Source organism: Pipra filicauda, unplaced genomic scaffold, assembly GCF_003945595.2.
Source record: "Pipra filicauda isolate LSUMZ 115617 unplaced genomic scaffold, ASM394559v2 scaffold33_size4404698_pilon, whole genome shotgun sequence".
NCBI lineage: Eukaryota > Metazoa > Chordata > Aves > Passeriformes > Pipridae > Pipra > Pipra filicauda.
The window spans coordinates 533640-549726 of record NW_024104465.1 but is presented as its reverse complement, the minus strand read 5'-3'; the positions used below and the strand labels follow the sequence as shown (position 1 = coordinate 549726).

The 16087-nt window shown below is 38.7% G+C and overlaps 1 protein-coding gene across 7 annotated transcripts in view; it reads left to right on the top strand.

Moving 5' to 3' along the window:
- The window catches only part of CIT (citron rho-interacting serine/threonine kinase), a 74760-nt gene that overhangs the window by 27957 nt on the left and 30716 nt on the right, over window positions 1–16087 (top strand). For 4 of the 7 annotated variants that reach the window (XM_027714133.2, XM_027714126.2, XM_027714128.2 and 1 more), the window contains exons 14-23: window positions 3073–3243; window positions 3506–3565; window positions 4133–4186; window positions 5315–5455; window positions 5829–5954; window positions 8889–8984; window positions 10729–10845; window positions 11252–11361; window positions 13761–13935; window positions 15314–15511. In XM_027714133.2, coding sequence (XP_027569934.1) covers window positions 3073–3243; window positions 3506–3565; window positions 4133–4186; window positions 5315–5455; window positions 5829–5954; window positions 8889–8984; window positions 10729–10845; window positions 11252–11361; window positions 13761–13935; window positions 15314–15511 — 1248 coding nt within the window. The remainder of the gene's footprint in view (window positions 1–3072; window positions 3244–3505; window positions 3566–4132; window positions 4187–5314; window positions 5456–5828; window positions 5955–8888; window positions 8985–10728; window positions 10846–11251; window positions 11362–13760; window positions 13936–15313; window positions 15512–16087) is intronic. The other 3 variants (XM_027714129.2, XM_027714130.2, XM_027714132.2) reach the window with 1 other exon arrangement.

Genomic DNA, 16087 nt, shown 5'->3' with positions numbered 1-16087 from the left:
TCAAAATAGAATGTATGTTGCCTAACTCTTCTTTTCCTAATTTAATCTGTTTGCAAAGGAGAAATTAATAATTTTTTTGTCCACTAGAAGAATGTTCAAAATTCATTAATCCATATGGTTGTTCATAAGAAAAAAAAAAAAGTCAAAATTAAATGAAAATATGCCCAAATTTGGACATTTTTAGGATTTAAAATTATTTACAAGACAGAATGAATTCAGTTTTATGAATTAACAGCAACATGCTGCATTGAGAAAAAGAAATTGAAATTTGCTGTAGCATTCAAATAATTCTTTGCAACTATCTGTTGGTTTTCATCTTCAAAGCACTTTACAAATGGTAACTGACTCATTTCAAAGCGTTTGAGACAAGGAAGCCCAGAAACCTTGGTAATAATCCTCCAGACATAAGAAGCTCTTATGTAAAAAGTAATGAAATGCAAACTCAACCCTCTGGATGTATCAGGCCTCCATAGACTTCTCCTGCATTCTTCTGGGTGGTTGTTTTATGTAATACAAGGGATCTAAAGCTCCCTGCTCTCTGTTCTGGTGCTTTGCTTGAAAAGTTGCCTTAAATACTGAAATGTGGAACATTTTTGATGATTATAAATACCCATAAATTCTTAGGCAGTACAGACACATGTAACAGAGGAAACATAATGCAAGTAATTTTTAATCAAATGCTTTGTCCCAGAATCTCTTAATTTGGCTTGTGAAGATTCACAATGGCATAAAAATGCTGCTTAGGTCAACAAATGAATCTGTAATATCCTGCAGGCCTTCACATCTGGGGTGATCTTCTGAGCTTTCTGAAAGACAAGAGCAACAAAAAATGCTGAGATGTTTGTGCTGACTCATACGAGCAGGTGGATCTTGGCCATTAACTTGGACCATGATTTTTAAGTCAGAGGGAACTGGGAGATGAGATGAAAGAGTCCCTTTAGAGTTTTGCTGTTGAAAACCTGAAACCTGAGAGAGAACAAGTCAAATCAACAGCAAATCAGAACCTTCAAAAGTTAATACTTAGGCACATGGTATTTTCAGGGCAAGGCTGTAGGTTCAACTTGACCTCAGGTACTTGAATAGAAGAGCGTGGTGGATTCGTGGGGTCTTTTGTTTGTTTGGGGTGTGTGTTTGGTTTTTGTTTTGTTTTGTTTTTTTGTTTTAACTAAACCTGTGCTCTGGTTGTTACTTGATGAAGATCTGTATGAGCAGATGTACTTGCAACAGCTCAGAATCTCTATTTTTTTGAGAGCCCCACTCATTTGTATGTAGTTCCCTGATGTGATTTGCTTCAGGTACATGCCCTGAGCTTTGCCTGTCCACTAATATGCACTTAAGTACCTCTTGGTAGTTCTTAAACTCTGACCAGTGAATATCTGAGAGGTTTGTTCTGTGTTGCCTGGAGTGGTGTGGCCTGTTCCTCTGACCTGATCATGAGACTTATTCAAAGATAATCTTTCAAATGTGATGAAACAAGAAAACCTGAAATATCACTAACTATCTCTTCTTCTTCCTTCTTTTCTCCTTCCCCATTCTCCTCCCTTCCCAAACACTCATTGTCACAGTGGCAACTGTAGTCATACTTGTAATTCTTTGGTCAAGTGCTTACTGATATAAAAGCCCAGTATTTTAGGAAGTCTTAACAAACTGTACTTTCTGAGCAGGACATGTATTCCTTCAAACAGTTCTGCCTTTTTTATTCACAAATTTATTTGTATGAAAAGAATATTTGAGTAAATATATGCTTAGTTATTATCAAAAGGCTCTAATTCTTTCCAGCAAGAAAATAAGGTCATCCACAGGAGGCTAACTGGAAAGAACAGGTCCCTGTCTTCCTTACAAACTGGAGAACCAATTTTGGGATTACAAAGCAAAGAGCCATTCTGCCAAAGGGATAAGAAAGCAATTTGTTAAAGGCCCAGCTTCTTTAAATATCTGCATAAGCTCTCCTTGCTGGAGAGTCAGGGGCTGCCCCTGGGGTCAGTGTTCCTGCAGTCCCTTTGTAGCTGCAGGCAGTGCCTGTCTGGGGGAGCGATGACAAACCTGACTCTGTCACGAGACAGTTCCTCTTCTGCATATGGGGGTAGTCAGGCCTATTGTAAGGTATTAAAATGGAAAGAAAGAGAGACTCCCCCACTGTCAGTCCTTCATAATCTTTGTTCCTAGCTCTTGATGTGCTTGTTTTCTACTTGTTCTCAGCTTCATAAAAAATACTTTGGTTTTTTTGGTTTTTTTTTTCCTTTGCTTTAGAGTAATTTTATGAAATGTATACTTACAGGACTTAGTAAATGCTAAATAAACATGATTAAAATCTTTTTTCTCCAGTGAATATGTGAGAAGCAATCTCTTGAGCTAGTCTCAGTTTGAGTTCCCAGTGTCATTGAGATTGTCAATTCAAATTCTTTTCTTCTCCCATCTTCCCCATCCAAATGCCCTATCTTGTAGTCTCCTGCAAGGGGAATCTTTATTTCTGCCTATATAGAAAAATATCTTCTATGGGCAATGTGATTTATAGGTAGTTTTTCTAAGATGATATTTGATTTTAGGTTGTCTCCCATGCAGAGCAATGTGATCCTTTTTAACTCTGTCAAGAGAAAATAGCTGATGGCACAGTGTGCTACCCCTCTGCTTCTCCTTCTTTCCTTTTACCCAAGCTGTGCAGATCTGTGATAACTGTCATGTTATCAACCTGAGAAAATAGATCTTGAGGCAGCATCTGGGCATTTAGTAGAGACATCAACTCAAAGGCACATTTCTGTTTCAGAACTTAGAAATGTAAGTAATTTTTATCATTTGTGTGTAGATGTATCTGTGTGTTCCTGCACTCTTTAAAAAAGTCAATGCTTTGACTTTACGAGGTATTGAGTTGAAAATGGCAAGACTCAAACCAGAACACCATTGATGTTATTTTGTTTAGTTTTTACTGTTTTATTTTGTACTTTACCTTCCTTCCACATCCTCTTAAACCCATCTCTTGCCTGTAATCAATATTCTGGGATCTGCTGCTCCAAGCGTTTCCCCTCTTGCCTCTAAGACGTAATACCTTCTCCTCCCCTTCCACCCCAACTACAGGAATATCAAGCTCAAGTCGAAGAAATGAGGTTGATGATGAATCAGTTGGAAGAGGATCTGATTTCAGCTCGCAGGCGCAGTGACCTCTACGAGTCAGAGTTGAGAGAGTCCCGACTGGCAGCTGAAGAATTCAAACGTAAAGCTGCCGAATGTCACAACAAATTGCAAAAGGTAGTTTAGGCTTCGTGGGAGACACAGGGCTGATGCTTTCCTTGAATTCCTAGTGCTGTTTGACACTCACACATGAGCTGGGGAGGGGGATCCTTCAAAGATTACTGTGGTTTGTACAACTAGTGCAAAATGTTTTCCAGTTGTGCCCTCAAAATAGCGTGACTTCAACTTTGTGTAACTCCTAGTGTTTAAATACCACGATTGGATAGAAGCACAATGTACTACAGCTTTTCCTGAGATTTTTATGTATTTTATACTTAAGTTACAGGTTAAAGATCAAGGAAAAAATGAAGCAGGAGAGTTGTATTGCAAACTGGAGAAGGTATGTTCACTTCGGTGTCCTGGAGTTTGCTTGCTGGGTCTTTCATATTATGCATAGAAACCAAGAGTGCCTTTGGCTAGTCTGTGACATGCACGGCCTCTCAACCCTCCCTATTTCATCTCATTTCATTTTTTAAAATGTCTTTGTCTTGGTGTGATTCAGTGTTCTTTCTGATTTGATATAAAGCTGTCTCTGGATAACCTGTTCGTAATGGATTGTGTTCAGAAGCCAGGCAATGACAGGCCTTTATGTGTCATCCTAGTTAGGAGTGAAATTGGGGATGCATAAGGACTTTCTTTATTCATAAAGAACAGCAAATGAAAACCTAATAGAATTCTGCGTATTCTCACTCTGAACAATCTATTTGGTGACCAAAGTTTGACATCAGGCAGAAGTTAGCAAAGTGGGAATAGACTGGCCAAGGAGCATTTTGATGTGTTGGAATTTATAGGGAGAAACAAAGGTTTTTGGGAAGTGAATTAAAATAAATACAGTATCATCAGCAGAGAGCATTTTTTCCTTTTTGGTTTTATGACTGTTTCCCTCCATCTTTTTATTTAACTGCAGATCAATACAGAGCAGCAGGCCAAAATCCAGGAGCTGCAGGAAAAGCTGACAAAGGTAACATCTGGGTGGTGAAAGTGAATTTTCCACAAGACTTTCCAGTGAAACCTTAATGGAGAGGAGGGATGCACTTTGTTTTACCCTCAAAAATAGAATTAGTCATAGCATGGGGGATGATAAGGAAAGGGGGGTGGGAACTGGTATCTGAAATCACTGGTGTTTTCAATATGCTTTTGGCTCTTGAGACATGTCAACAGTGTTTATTTTTACAAATGAAGCTGAGTCAGAACTGGAGTAGTGTAGGGAAATTCTCATTTAATGGGTATGCCATGGGCTCCCCTGCTTCTGAAGACAGAGTTCAGCTGGTTTTAGCTCACTATTAAAATACATGTTGGACTTGGTTTAATTGCTTTAATTGCAAAGTCACTTAAGAGTTCAGTTATTCACAGTAAAAGTATTGAACAATAAGGATTCACAGCAGAATTTTTAAACACCTTAACAATGTATGCTGAATAATATCTAATGTTTGCTGTCATGGTCAGTCATCACTGTAAGAGCAGTCTTATTGGAATCTTTCAACAGAAGAGGAAGGGGTTGTCATAATAATCCCCTGAGCAAGCTTTTCACACTTGGCACCTCCTGAGAGGGTTATTATTCATGGAGGCCAAAACTATATAGAAACAGTACTTGTAATATTTCAAAACAATCGTGTTTTATCCTGTCTTCTTCTCTCCCTGCATTGATGCTAAGGAATTATCTTTAGGCCGACAGGTTATTCTCTTGATCTTTTAGTAAGATTATTTTGTGAGTTCTTTCCAAGAACTTGAGCTGAACTGGGGGGTAGACTTTACTGTCAAGATATAGAGTCAAGTAGAAACTTGCAGTATAGCAAGTTTCTATATAGTAGAAAGTATAGCAAGTCTTCGATAAGACAAACCTGTGCATCTCCTGGATTTTAATTTTTTTGTGTGTGTGTGAAACAGAAATTAGAATTATGTTATTGAAGTTAGAATTTGGGTTCCCACACATGTTTGTGGTTGTCTTAATTTAGACAGTTAGGCCAAAGTTCTGTAGTGGATTTATTCAGAATGTTGACCATCTTGAGGTTATGAAGCTTTCACACCCCAAATTTTTTGTGTGTGCTTTTCATATAATACCTTTCTTTTCTTTTCTTTTGACCTTCAGGCTGTGAAAGCCAGCTCAGAGGCAACTGAGCTTCTGCAGAATATCCGTCAGGCAAAGGAGAGAGCTGAGAAGGAGTTGGAGAAACTGCAGAACAGGGAAGATTCTAATGAAAGCATGAAGAAGAAATTACTTGAAGCGGAGGTGAGCGGAGAATGTCTATCTAAAGTAAATTAGTTATCGGGATGTGCATCAATTTAGGAACCCTCATCTGGATGACTCTGAACAATGTGTATTCCTGTAGTAATTCTTCAGGGGAAAGTGTTAGACATGAATCCATTTTTAATTAAAAAAGATACATTTCTTTGAAAAAAGCTGAGAGATTTTTTTATTTTGAGTGAGGAGTCAATAAGGACATGTGGTTACCGAAGGGATTTGAGGCATGATGAGGATTTAAAATACAGAAGCCAACCATGTATATTGACTGCTTCAGCCTAATTTTTTCTAGAAACTGCTCCTTGCTTTGTGCTAGTGCAGAGTTGAATAGCCTAAATGGCAGCTCATAATTGCTCTGCAGGAACGGCGCCATTCTCTGGAGAATCAAGTGAAGAGATTAGAGACTGTGGAACGACGAGAAAACCGCCTGAAAGAAGATATTCAAACTAAATCTCAACAGATTCAACAGATGGCAGAGAAAATTCTGGTGAGCAGAGGTGAAAATGAAACTTCGAGCGTGAGAGTTTGTAAGAAAGGGGGAGGACAGAATCAGAAGCCGTAGAATTGCATCGAATAAGGTGGAAATTGTTGAATAAGGGGATTTCTTTCTTGTATCAGTCATCCTGGAGAAAGCTTAAGGACTTAAACTCTCCTTGCACCTGTAGTTACAGACTCACTCCTGTACTTTTAGTCTTAATACTTCTTCAAAATTGTAGTTGTCTCAGGGGGAGCACTCTTAAATCAACATAGTAATATTTAAATTATTTTACCTAGTGATTGTTTCAGAAGTAAAACATTCTCAGGACAAGATACTACGACAACAAAACCATTAATATCTATCTTTTAAACTAAATTGTAGAGGAATTTAGAGGTCAGATCTATTTGAAATGCTTATGTTTTGAAGCAGAGAGAAATTAGTCATCTAAACTATTCATCTCCAAAGATAATATTTGTCAGGAAACCATTTTCACCCACATGTTTCTCTGTTGGCAATTTATTGTTTCTCTCCTGCTTAAACCTATTAAATCTTTATAGTAAGTTAGTATGTCAGTCTCCAGTGAACCAAGCAGAGGGTGTTTCTAATACTTTTGCTTCCCTGGGACAGGAAGCATAATTTTATAGTGGAATAATTAAATTTACTTTGCGTTCCTCATGAGCTCTCTTTGTGTGTTGCCAATATGACAAGGAATAAAAGGATGGCATTTTATTGGTAGTAATCCTGAGCAGAGACACACCCGAGGAAGGCCAAATGGAAATGTATAAATAAGCATATTTGGAGTCAACAGATGACCCAGGCTTGTTCTGGGGATGTAGACTTTAACACCAGAATGCCTGATTGCTGTCAAAAAAAGGTAGAATCGGTTCTTTAGTAGTGCTGTTCCTTTCAAATTGTTTTGATAGCACGAGTGCATGGTAAGTGGGAGACTATGCTGGGCACAGAGCCAATTTTATGTTTAGAAATAGTGTAAAACTTTGAATTGTTTCATAAGCCTCCTGTGTATATTTGGGAATTGTTCCTTGGTTTTGATTACATTCTCTGTGGAGGAGAAACTGGAAGGGAATGCAGAAATATCGAGTAATTGTTTTACACCAGGGGATATGCTTAGCTCTTCTTATAGATAGTTTCCATGGAGTTGTGACACAGTGTTGGGGAGGCACAGAAGTATTTTATGAAAAAGTCAAAGAGGTGTTGAAGAAATATTCCTACAGTCTTTCCTAGTCCCTTGCAACTCTGACCTGGGAGCACAGGGTACTGGTGTTCTTCTTTCTGTACTCCTACCCTGTACCTCCCCTCGAGCTGATCTTTTCAAACACTTGACTTTTCCTGGTATAGAAAGTATAGAAAGGTAAGAAGGGAGTTGAAGATGCAGAGTTGCATGGAGTAAGGTGGATATTGCTGAATAAAGGCATTGTTTTCACATACACTCATGTAGCAGTATCAGAGAAGTACCAGCTCATCTGCCTGTAAGAATTGAATAAGAAGCAAGAAACAAGTCAGAGAAGATACTTATTACTGTCTGAACGTGTAGATCAGTGCTGTGATGCCAAACACAAAGTCAGTGCTACACAGAGAATAGTGAGTGAGAACTGGAATGGTAAGAGATTTACCTTTTTGAGCCCACTCTGGCTGTTAAGTGCCACTGCAGGAACTGGTGAAGCTTCTGCCACAGTATGAGCAGTCTGATGCTGGTGGCTTTGAAGCTGCTGCTGCTCTGGTTGTCTGATTCTCTGCCAGGACCTGAAACGTGTGGGCTTCTGGGGGAGGTGAGTTGTCCCTCTTGTTGCTGGGAGACACATTTCAATTGCAAAAAGCAGCAATCTCCATTCCGTGCAGAAGTGTTGGGACTAGGCACTGGAGATGACCTACTTTTGGTGAACCTCCTCTTTGATTCTCACTTCTGGAAAAAGAGGTCTATGGCAAATTACTGCAAAAAAAAGTCGTATCTTTTCAAGATGAGGAAGATCAGAAAAGAGAATATGAAATTAATATGAAAAGTGCTAAAGTACACACATATATCAGGAAATTTTTCTGTGCTATGCAGTAATGAAGGCAGACAGGAGACCTGGATGCAGCCCAACACCTCAACTTGTCTATGCAAGAGTCAAGCCAGTGGTAGTGAATGACAGACCTGGAGCTGCTCTTGTTCCAGGGAAATCGTTGGAGTGGCAAATACAACAATGAATGAGCATGAAGTTGTAAGCCCAGCTCTTGTGAGGTGTCCTGTTGAAAGCTGATTATAGATATACCCCAAATAATATAGTCAGACAGCAGAAACAGCTGATTTCTGAGTTACAAATGGCTTAAATCCTTGCTGTGCACAGCTGAAACTATCTTATGTGAAACAAAGAGGTTAAAAACATTCTGGCATGTTCCACCACATGTCTTGCATCCTGCACTTTTCATTTTCCAAGCAATTTATAAATAGTTGTTCTGACAACATTTGTCTGAGGAATATAGCAAAGTAAATGCTATTCCCACTCTGAATGCAGAATGAAAAGCATTGACAGCAGTAGCCCCTTATTGAGGTTTTCTGTGAGAAAACAAGTGAGAGACCTTGGTAAAAATAGATCTGAACTTCCTGTGATGCCACTGCAGCTATAAAATGTTTATAACTGTGTGTTTTCACCAAATGTCCTTGGCCTATCTTTGAGAATATTTTACTGGGAAATGGAGATTCTTACCATGGAAGTAGAAATCTTTGTCCTTAGCAGTGGACCTGCACTGCAGTAGGTCAGCAGCAATATGCAGAGCTTAAAGGAGAAAATGTGCAGTTTGTTTAATATGACAGCCCTGGTCTTGGGGTTTTTATAGTGTGAAGTCTTAAAAAAGAGAATGAATGAGTGTTTGATACCTGTGTAACACATACACACAGCACCTACTATTTCTTTGTGTCTGAATATGAATCTCTGCTGCTTTTAGGAGCTGGAGGAGAAGCATCGTGAGGCTCAGATCGCAGCACAACACCTGGAGCTGCAGCTGAAACAGAAGGAACAATTCTATGAGGAAAAACTCAAAGTAAAAATATCTTATCTTCCTACAAGCTTTTGTGGGTAGAAGGAGTTCAGGGAAAAACCGTTGCCTTTAGGCTCTGATTGTTTAGTCTTAGGAGTAGCCTTCTTGCTCCCCCCTACTGCAATGTGCAGGGAGCTTAGTGGGATCTCAATCAGTTTTTCTCCCAGTCCCTGCCATTGTACCTTGTCTGTCTGGAGCACTGCATTAGGACAGCTGGGATTGCAAGTCAGAACTACAGGGAGGCAGTTGGTGATTGTCATTTGACTATTGCTGACTCAGTGATACTTAGTGCTGTTAGATCTCACACCCTGAAGAAGCTTTCAGTTCCTACTGGTGATTTTCTGTGAGTGTTCACTCAGCCTACCTGCAAGTTTGAAATGCAGCAAATACTGGAGCGTTTCTGAAATTCCATCCTCTTGGAGCTGTAACATCTGCCAAGAAGCCACAGAAACCACCCACTTTGTTTTTGTCTTTTCCAGGGTAGCATTAACAAACAGAAATAGAATCATAGACACCATCTAAAATTAGGAAAAACAAGCTGGGAAATAGGAGTATATGCACTGGCTATGGTTTTTTCTAAAGAGCTTACAGTATGACAGGCAGTAAATACATTTTGTAAGAATCTTTGCTAAACCAGGTTATTCTTAGTAGAAACAATCTTCATCTGGTACATTTAACTAGGACCTTAATTCTACATTTTGGCTTAAATGTGAGAGGACATAATGTTTAAGAGGAGAGAAGAAATTTCTGTGGGAGAAATATGAAGGAAAAAAAGAGAAGTAAAGATTTGTTGGCAGATCAGAGCATCTGGTAATCAGCAATGAGAGGAGAGTGACTGATAGAAAGCAGGAAGATCAGATGTAGATGTTGGGAAAGGAGAAGTGGTGATATAAAAGCTGGAAAAGAGAATAGGCATTAGAAAATGAATAAAAAGAAAAAGAGAACCGGTGTATTATGGGGACCTATGTCAGAGGCTTTAGGAGGAGAAATCAGGAAACCAGATGAAAAAGGTTCAAAGGGATGAAAGAGGACATGGGGTTTTTGTAATTGGAACAGTAAAAAATATCCTGTGGTGAGCAGAATTTGTGCCTTCAAAAATTTCTTTGAAGGGAGGGACCTTTAGTTAACAACTGATTTAGAGCTCTGGACATGCATACATGACATGCATTTTTTAAAAAAGTGTAGCAATTAATTACTTTAGTCCTGTTCCTGATGACAGGTATTTGTGTCACAAAAATAAGTTTTTTACTTAGCTGTTAGATTTGGTGCCTCTGACTAGAAGAATTCATGTGGTTCTCAGTTGCCTTTCTCATCCACACTTATGGAACTCACAGATTCCTTCTGAACCATATTGGTAGGGCAGCCAAAGGATGGGCACTTTCTTACTTCCCCTATTGTACATATTTTGGAGTAGACAGTTTTTCTGGGGTTTTTTTGCATTAGTCTGGAACTGTTCTTGAACAGAGTTTATATGACTTAAAGTAATAATTTTAAAAAATCTGTACTGTCTCCCTGTCTATAAAATTCCATCATCAAGTTCAGTCTTCAACCATAATTGAGGGAATGCTTTTTTCTGGAGTTTGCTCTTCCATGGATTTCATGCAATTGCATCCTGGGTTTAATTTTGCTTGAGATATGATCAATTGCTTAAAAAATAAATTTCTGTCTATCTTCATGATTTTCTTTCTGCTTGCCCTTTGCCCAGTGAAACAGATATAATTTAGACAAAAGAAATGTCTTCATTTAGGTGTTGGAAAATCAGATGAAGAAAGATCTTGCAGATAAGGAAGCACTTGAGAATATGCTCAGAAGACATGAAGAGGAAGCACGTGAAAAATGTAAAGTCCTGGCTGAGCAGAAGGCGGTATGTGGTGTTGAACTGGAAATCAAAGCAGTTGAAGAGCAGCTTTCTGACACTGATTTCAAGCAAGATAATCTTGTTTGAGGTTTTGTAGAGCTGCTGAGCTGCTTTGAAGGAAATTCGTTGATTAATGCTAATTTTAAAAGACATGATTTTTTAATTCGGCGTATCCTCAAGAATATATCCTTAAAATTAGCCATGCAGCTTGTTGTGTACCCCTCATTTTGATAATGTAATGGTTGCTTTTCTTCCTAATATTAAAGCAGCAAAAAGCAGTTGTAAATAGCTCCAGGAATTGCATCTTTGATGCTCCTCTGGCCATTTGTTCAGTCCTCTTTTAGTTCTTCTTGTTTCTAGAAAAAGCTCAGACTTTTTATAAACTTTATTTCTATGATCACTTGTGTTTCAGATGATCAATGCAATGGACTCAAAGATCAGGTCACTGGAACAGAGAATTGTGGAGTTGTCTGAGGCCAACAAACTGGCAGCAAACAGCAGCCTCTTTACCCAGAGGAACATGTGAGTGTGGCAGCTGCAGTCACTGCTGAACAGGTCTCGGGAAGGTGACCTGAAGGTCTTTCCCAATCTAAATGATTCTCTGATTCTCACTGTAAAAGTGGCTCTTTCTTGCAGGCCTGCTGTGCTCCCTGCTTGTTTTTCAGTGATATGCTTTCAAAAATGTGCTTGTTCTTCACATACCTGTGGCTCACTGTGTATTTTGTGTTTCCTCAAACCTGACTGGGAAAATTGGTTTGTATTACAGTGAGTGTTTACTTTGGAGCCTTTCCTGAGGCAGATGATTTGTGCTGGTTTGCCAAACATGTTAAATGAATACTAATAATTTTAATATCCAAAATACCTCTGGAGAAGCATATATTCCATTTTTGAACATAAATATTGCTAATAGATTTTATATTTTCCCTGGTTGCTGTGACACATGGTGTTGAAATTGAAAACTTTAAATACCTTTCATTCACAAACATCCCATCCTGCGTGGATTATTTGATACCTCCTGCAGGGCAAAGCTAAAGCAGTTTATGCCCTTACTGAGTTCAGAGATCCACCAACTTTGGCTGTTTGCACAAAGGTTTTCTGTGTCCATCAGCTGCTGGATGCAATGTCAGGTGGTGCCCTTGTGGGAAGCACTTGGATAGACTCCCCTATAATATTGAATAGAATCAGACAGGGATGAGTTTTGGCAAAGAGCTGCCTTGGTTTTATTCCTTTTCAGTGGTGATTATGCCTCCAGATATGTAATGGCTCCAGTTTTCGTTGTATTTCAAATATCTGGCAAGTTATTTTAGCCTGACCAGCCAAAAATATTGACAGAAATAACTGAGGAATTAAATTGTGTTGCTTTACGCTCCAGATGACCTCTAGTTAATCACCCAGGAAGTTTGTTGAGGCAACAAAAGCCATAATTTACCTTCAATCTGAAATAAAACATAAATGTTTTCCCAACATGTACCTGGGAAGCATTTGGAAGATGAAGTGTCACAGTCATTGGTCTGACTGAGTGTAAGAACTTAGCTGAGCTGGAGGCACCCTCTGAAAGCAGTACACTTAACTGAAGAGCCATAAAAACCAAGGAAAACGTGTAATAACATTTTAACATATGACTTAGAATAGATTATTGAGAGACATACTGTCAAGTGACGTAACTTTGCAGGATTGGTAGAAGATAGGACAGAATTAGCAACATTTTGAGAGAAAACTGCTTTATTATGCATGCAGATAGTTAATGATTTTGTGCTTGTTTTGTGAATTGGGCTGGTGAAAATGCATAAATTGTTGTTGGACTGCATTTTGAATGCACAAAAGCTGCAGCTAATCTGAGCATTTATCAAGAGGAGAACTAGTGATTAAACCCTTCAGAGGAGAGGGGAGCTCTGCAAGCTCTTGTTCCAGCAGTATCTGAGGAAACCAATGATTATCAGGTTCCTGAGAAGATAGCCCAGTAAACAGTAGGAAATGAAATAACACCATTTGACAGTTCTGGCTGACAATACTCTGTAGAGGTAAATTAAAAGAAGAGAAAAGGTGAAAGGGTGGTTTTGCTTGCAATGCACAGAAATGTGAGTCAGAAGACTAAAGTTCTATTTTTAGTTTTGTTAAGTCTTCCTATTTGATCTTGGGCAACCCACATAATTTCTCTGGGATAGGATTAATAACAGCTTATCTCACAGTGAACTTCTTAAAATATTAATTCATTAATATATGGAGAGCTTTGTGAGGCTTCTAAGTAGAAAGCACACTATGAGGCAGAATTTTCCAATGCATGATAACATGATTCCAGGAATTGTAAATAATGTAGAAAGACCTTTTTTTTTTTTGAGAGTATGCATTTCAAATGGTAATAGTTAATCATTGCCAGCTCTCAAAATTCTTCTGAACACAAGTAATTGCTTTTGTTCACTTTGTAGATTAAGAATTTGATCAAAGACAACAAAACTTCACATCAGTGTAGGTCAAGTTCTAGATCCATTACAATTTAAAAAAGACCACAACAAACAGCCCCAAACACACTACCCCCTATCCTGCAGCATCTCATCCTCTTATCTCATGGAAATACATTGTGAGAAAGCAACTCTTCTTAGCATTTGTTTTTCCTGCATAGAAAAACACGTAACAAGGAACTGAAGAAACGAGGAGAATGAGCTGTAACTCAAATATTGTTGTAGATTACCCTGTACAAGATCCATTTGCCTGTGCAACTTGCAAACATGGCATTTTAGTGCTCTGGGCATATGCTGGTGAATACACTAGTATTTTTTATGTTTAGTTGGGATGTAGAATTTAAGCTGTGAACTGAACTGTTCTACTTAACAGGAAACTTGTGTTCTTCCTTATTTCACCCCGGTGAAAGGACATATGTTGGGGACATTTTGGGTTTGTCACTCGTGCGTTTCTCCCATCAGGAAAGCCCAAGAGGAGATGATTTCAGAGCTCAGGCAACAGAAGTTCTACTTGGAAACACAAGCTGGAAAGTTAGAGGCCCAGAATCGAAAATTAGAAGAACAATTGGAAAAGATGAGTCACCAAGATCACACTGACAAGAACCGCCTGCTGGAGCTGGAGACACGGCTGAGAGAGGTGAAAACTTGGCTTCAGTCCCTCCCAACAAACTTTCTTGAATGCATCCCATTTTGAGTAATGTAGTGAGAACTAGAATTAAGTTGTTTTAGTGGTATTTGAAAGTGTATTAATTTAGTTTGGTCTAACAGTACTTTTTTCCCCCCCCTAGTAGTAAAAAAAAATAAAAAAATAAAAAATTGCTCATTAGAAGGAGAGAAAAGTAGTTATTAAGAACTTGTCATTCTGAATATGAGATTTCAGATCATCTTGCTTTCTCAGAATCTTATTTATGTGGGGTTTTTTCTACAATATCTTTATAGTATTGTCTGAGAATACTATAGAGAATAAAAGCTCAGCTATGTACAATGATCAGATTAACCATAGCCTTAGAGTCTACAGCAGAGAAAGCAAAGGACACAGCAGAACTGCTGTAAGAAAACAGGAGACCTGTTGCTTCACACACATTTTTTTGAGGTTTTTTGGAAAGAAAACCTATAGTAATATGAAAATATAAATTTTTAAAGATTTGTGAGCTGTGCCTCATTTTTAGTTTTGTATCAACTAGTTTGGATCCACTTCTGGTCTTCTTTTACCTTCTCCAGTCTCTACTAATTTTTAGCTAAGACTGAAATCTTGCCTTTAGCTAAAGGGGTTGGAAAACCATGTCCTTGTTTGACCAGAAGCTGGTTGGGACCAGTGTAAGATTTCTGACAGGCTTGTCATGCATCTCCAGCACAACAGACAGATTCCCTTGGGATAACAGACAGCTTGAAGAAGGTGCTAAAGTTTGGAATTGATTTTGAGCATCTGAAGGCTGTTCTGCTGGTGGTTCATTTTTTATCCATGAAATGACATGTTTATTCCTGAGTATGTTGCAAGAAAACCTTCATCAGAAGCCACTCAGGTAAACCCAGAGCCAGATGATCTGGTGGCTTTCTTTAAAAGGAATCTGAAGGGAAGATGAAATATGAAAGTCAATTGCAAAATGTATATAACATTTGCATAAGAATAAATATTAATATGGACATTTATGCCTGGAGCTTCCCAAGTAAAGATTTTTAAAGACTCTCAGTTTCAGTGCAGAAAGTTCATCACAAACTTCTTCAATTTTTGTATCAACATTTGATATGTGAAGTTCGAGTTACAGCTGCAACTATTCTTGTTGTCTTGTTGTTTCAAAATGACAGGTTGCTTTTCACCTCTTTCCAAGCAAACCAGTAGTTTTTAGGGAGTAGACAAAGCTGCATCCTTGACTTTTCAGTAACTGAAACAATCTATAAGGACGTGATTTTTGGGACAGACATGGCACTGGCATCTTAAAGCAAGGTCTGAAATGACATTACATTACCTGTCTCTTGTTTGTTAGTAACTTATATTCTACTTTTTCTTTCTCCAGGTTAGTCTGGAGCATGAAGAGCAAAAGCTGGAGCTCAAGAGGCAGCTGACAGAGCTGCAGCTGACCCTGCAGGAGCGGGAGTCTCAGATCACTGGGCTGCAGGCGGCACGGACAGCCCTGGAGAACCAGCTCCGCGAAGCCAAAACTGAGCTGGAGGAGACAACAGCTGAGGCAGAGGAGGAGATCCAAGCCCTCACGGTGAGCCCTGAAATCTCTGCTACATACAGATAAGAATTATGGAGGTGCATGTTTCATAGAGAGGTTAAAATTAACTTATAGTGTTAAATTTTTAATTTTCAGAATTGGATGTGAGTTGTGCCTTGTGTTGATAGAAGCAGGAATGGCTAAAATGCCAAGTTATATCTTTAACCACATGAATACTTCTTAGTAATGGTTCATTGCTGCCAAAACTGATTGATGGCTTGTAGGAGCTTTATTGCTTTTGTATTGAGGTGAAGGTTGCATCTAAAATTGGTATTTTTAGGAGCTTTACTCTGTGATATACTTATTTAAATGATAGCTCGTGAGTTTAGAAGTACTTGATGATCATAAATGTTTTGATTATTTTTTTCCTATCAGTTACCCCTGCTTTGAGGATGCTTATTCAGGGGGGGAGAAAAACCCCACCAAATTCCTAGGAAAGAGTGTTCTTAGCACATAATGCTTGTTTCAGTAGAAATTGTCACACGTGTCTTGCAGTCTCTGGTGAGGTGTGTGAATGATAGAAAGGAAAAAAAAAAGTTCAAGTCTTGCCACCCTCTTCCACCCCAGCCC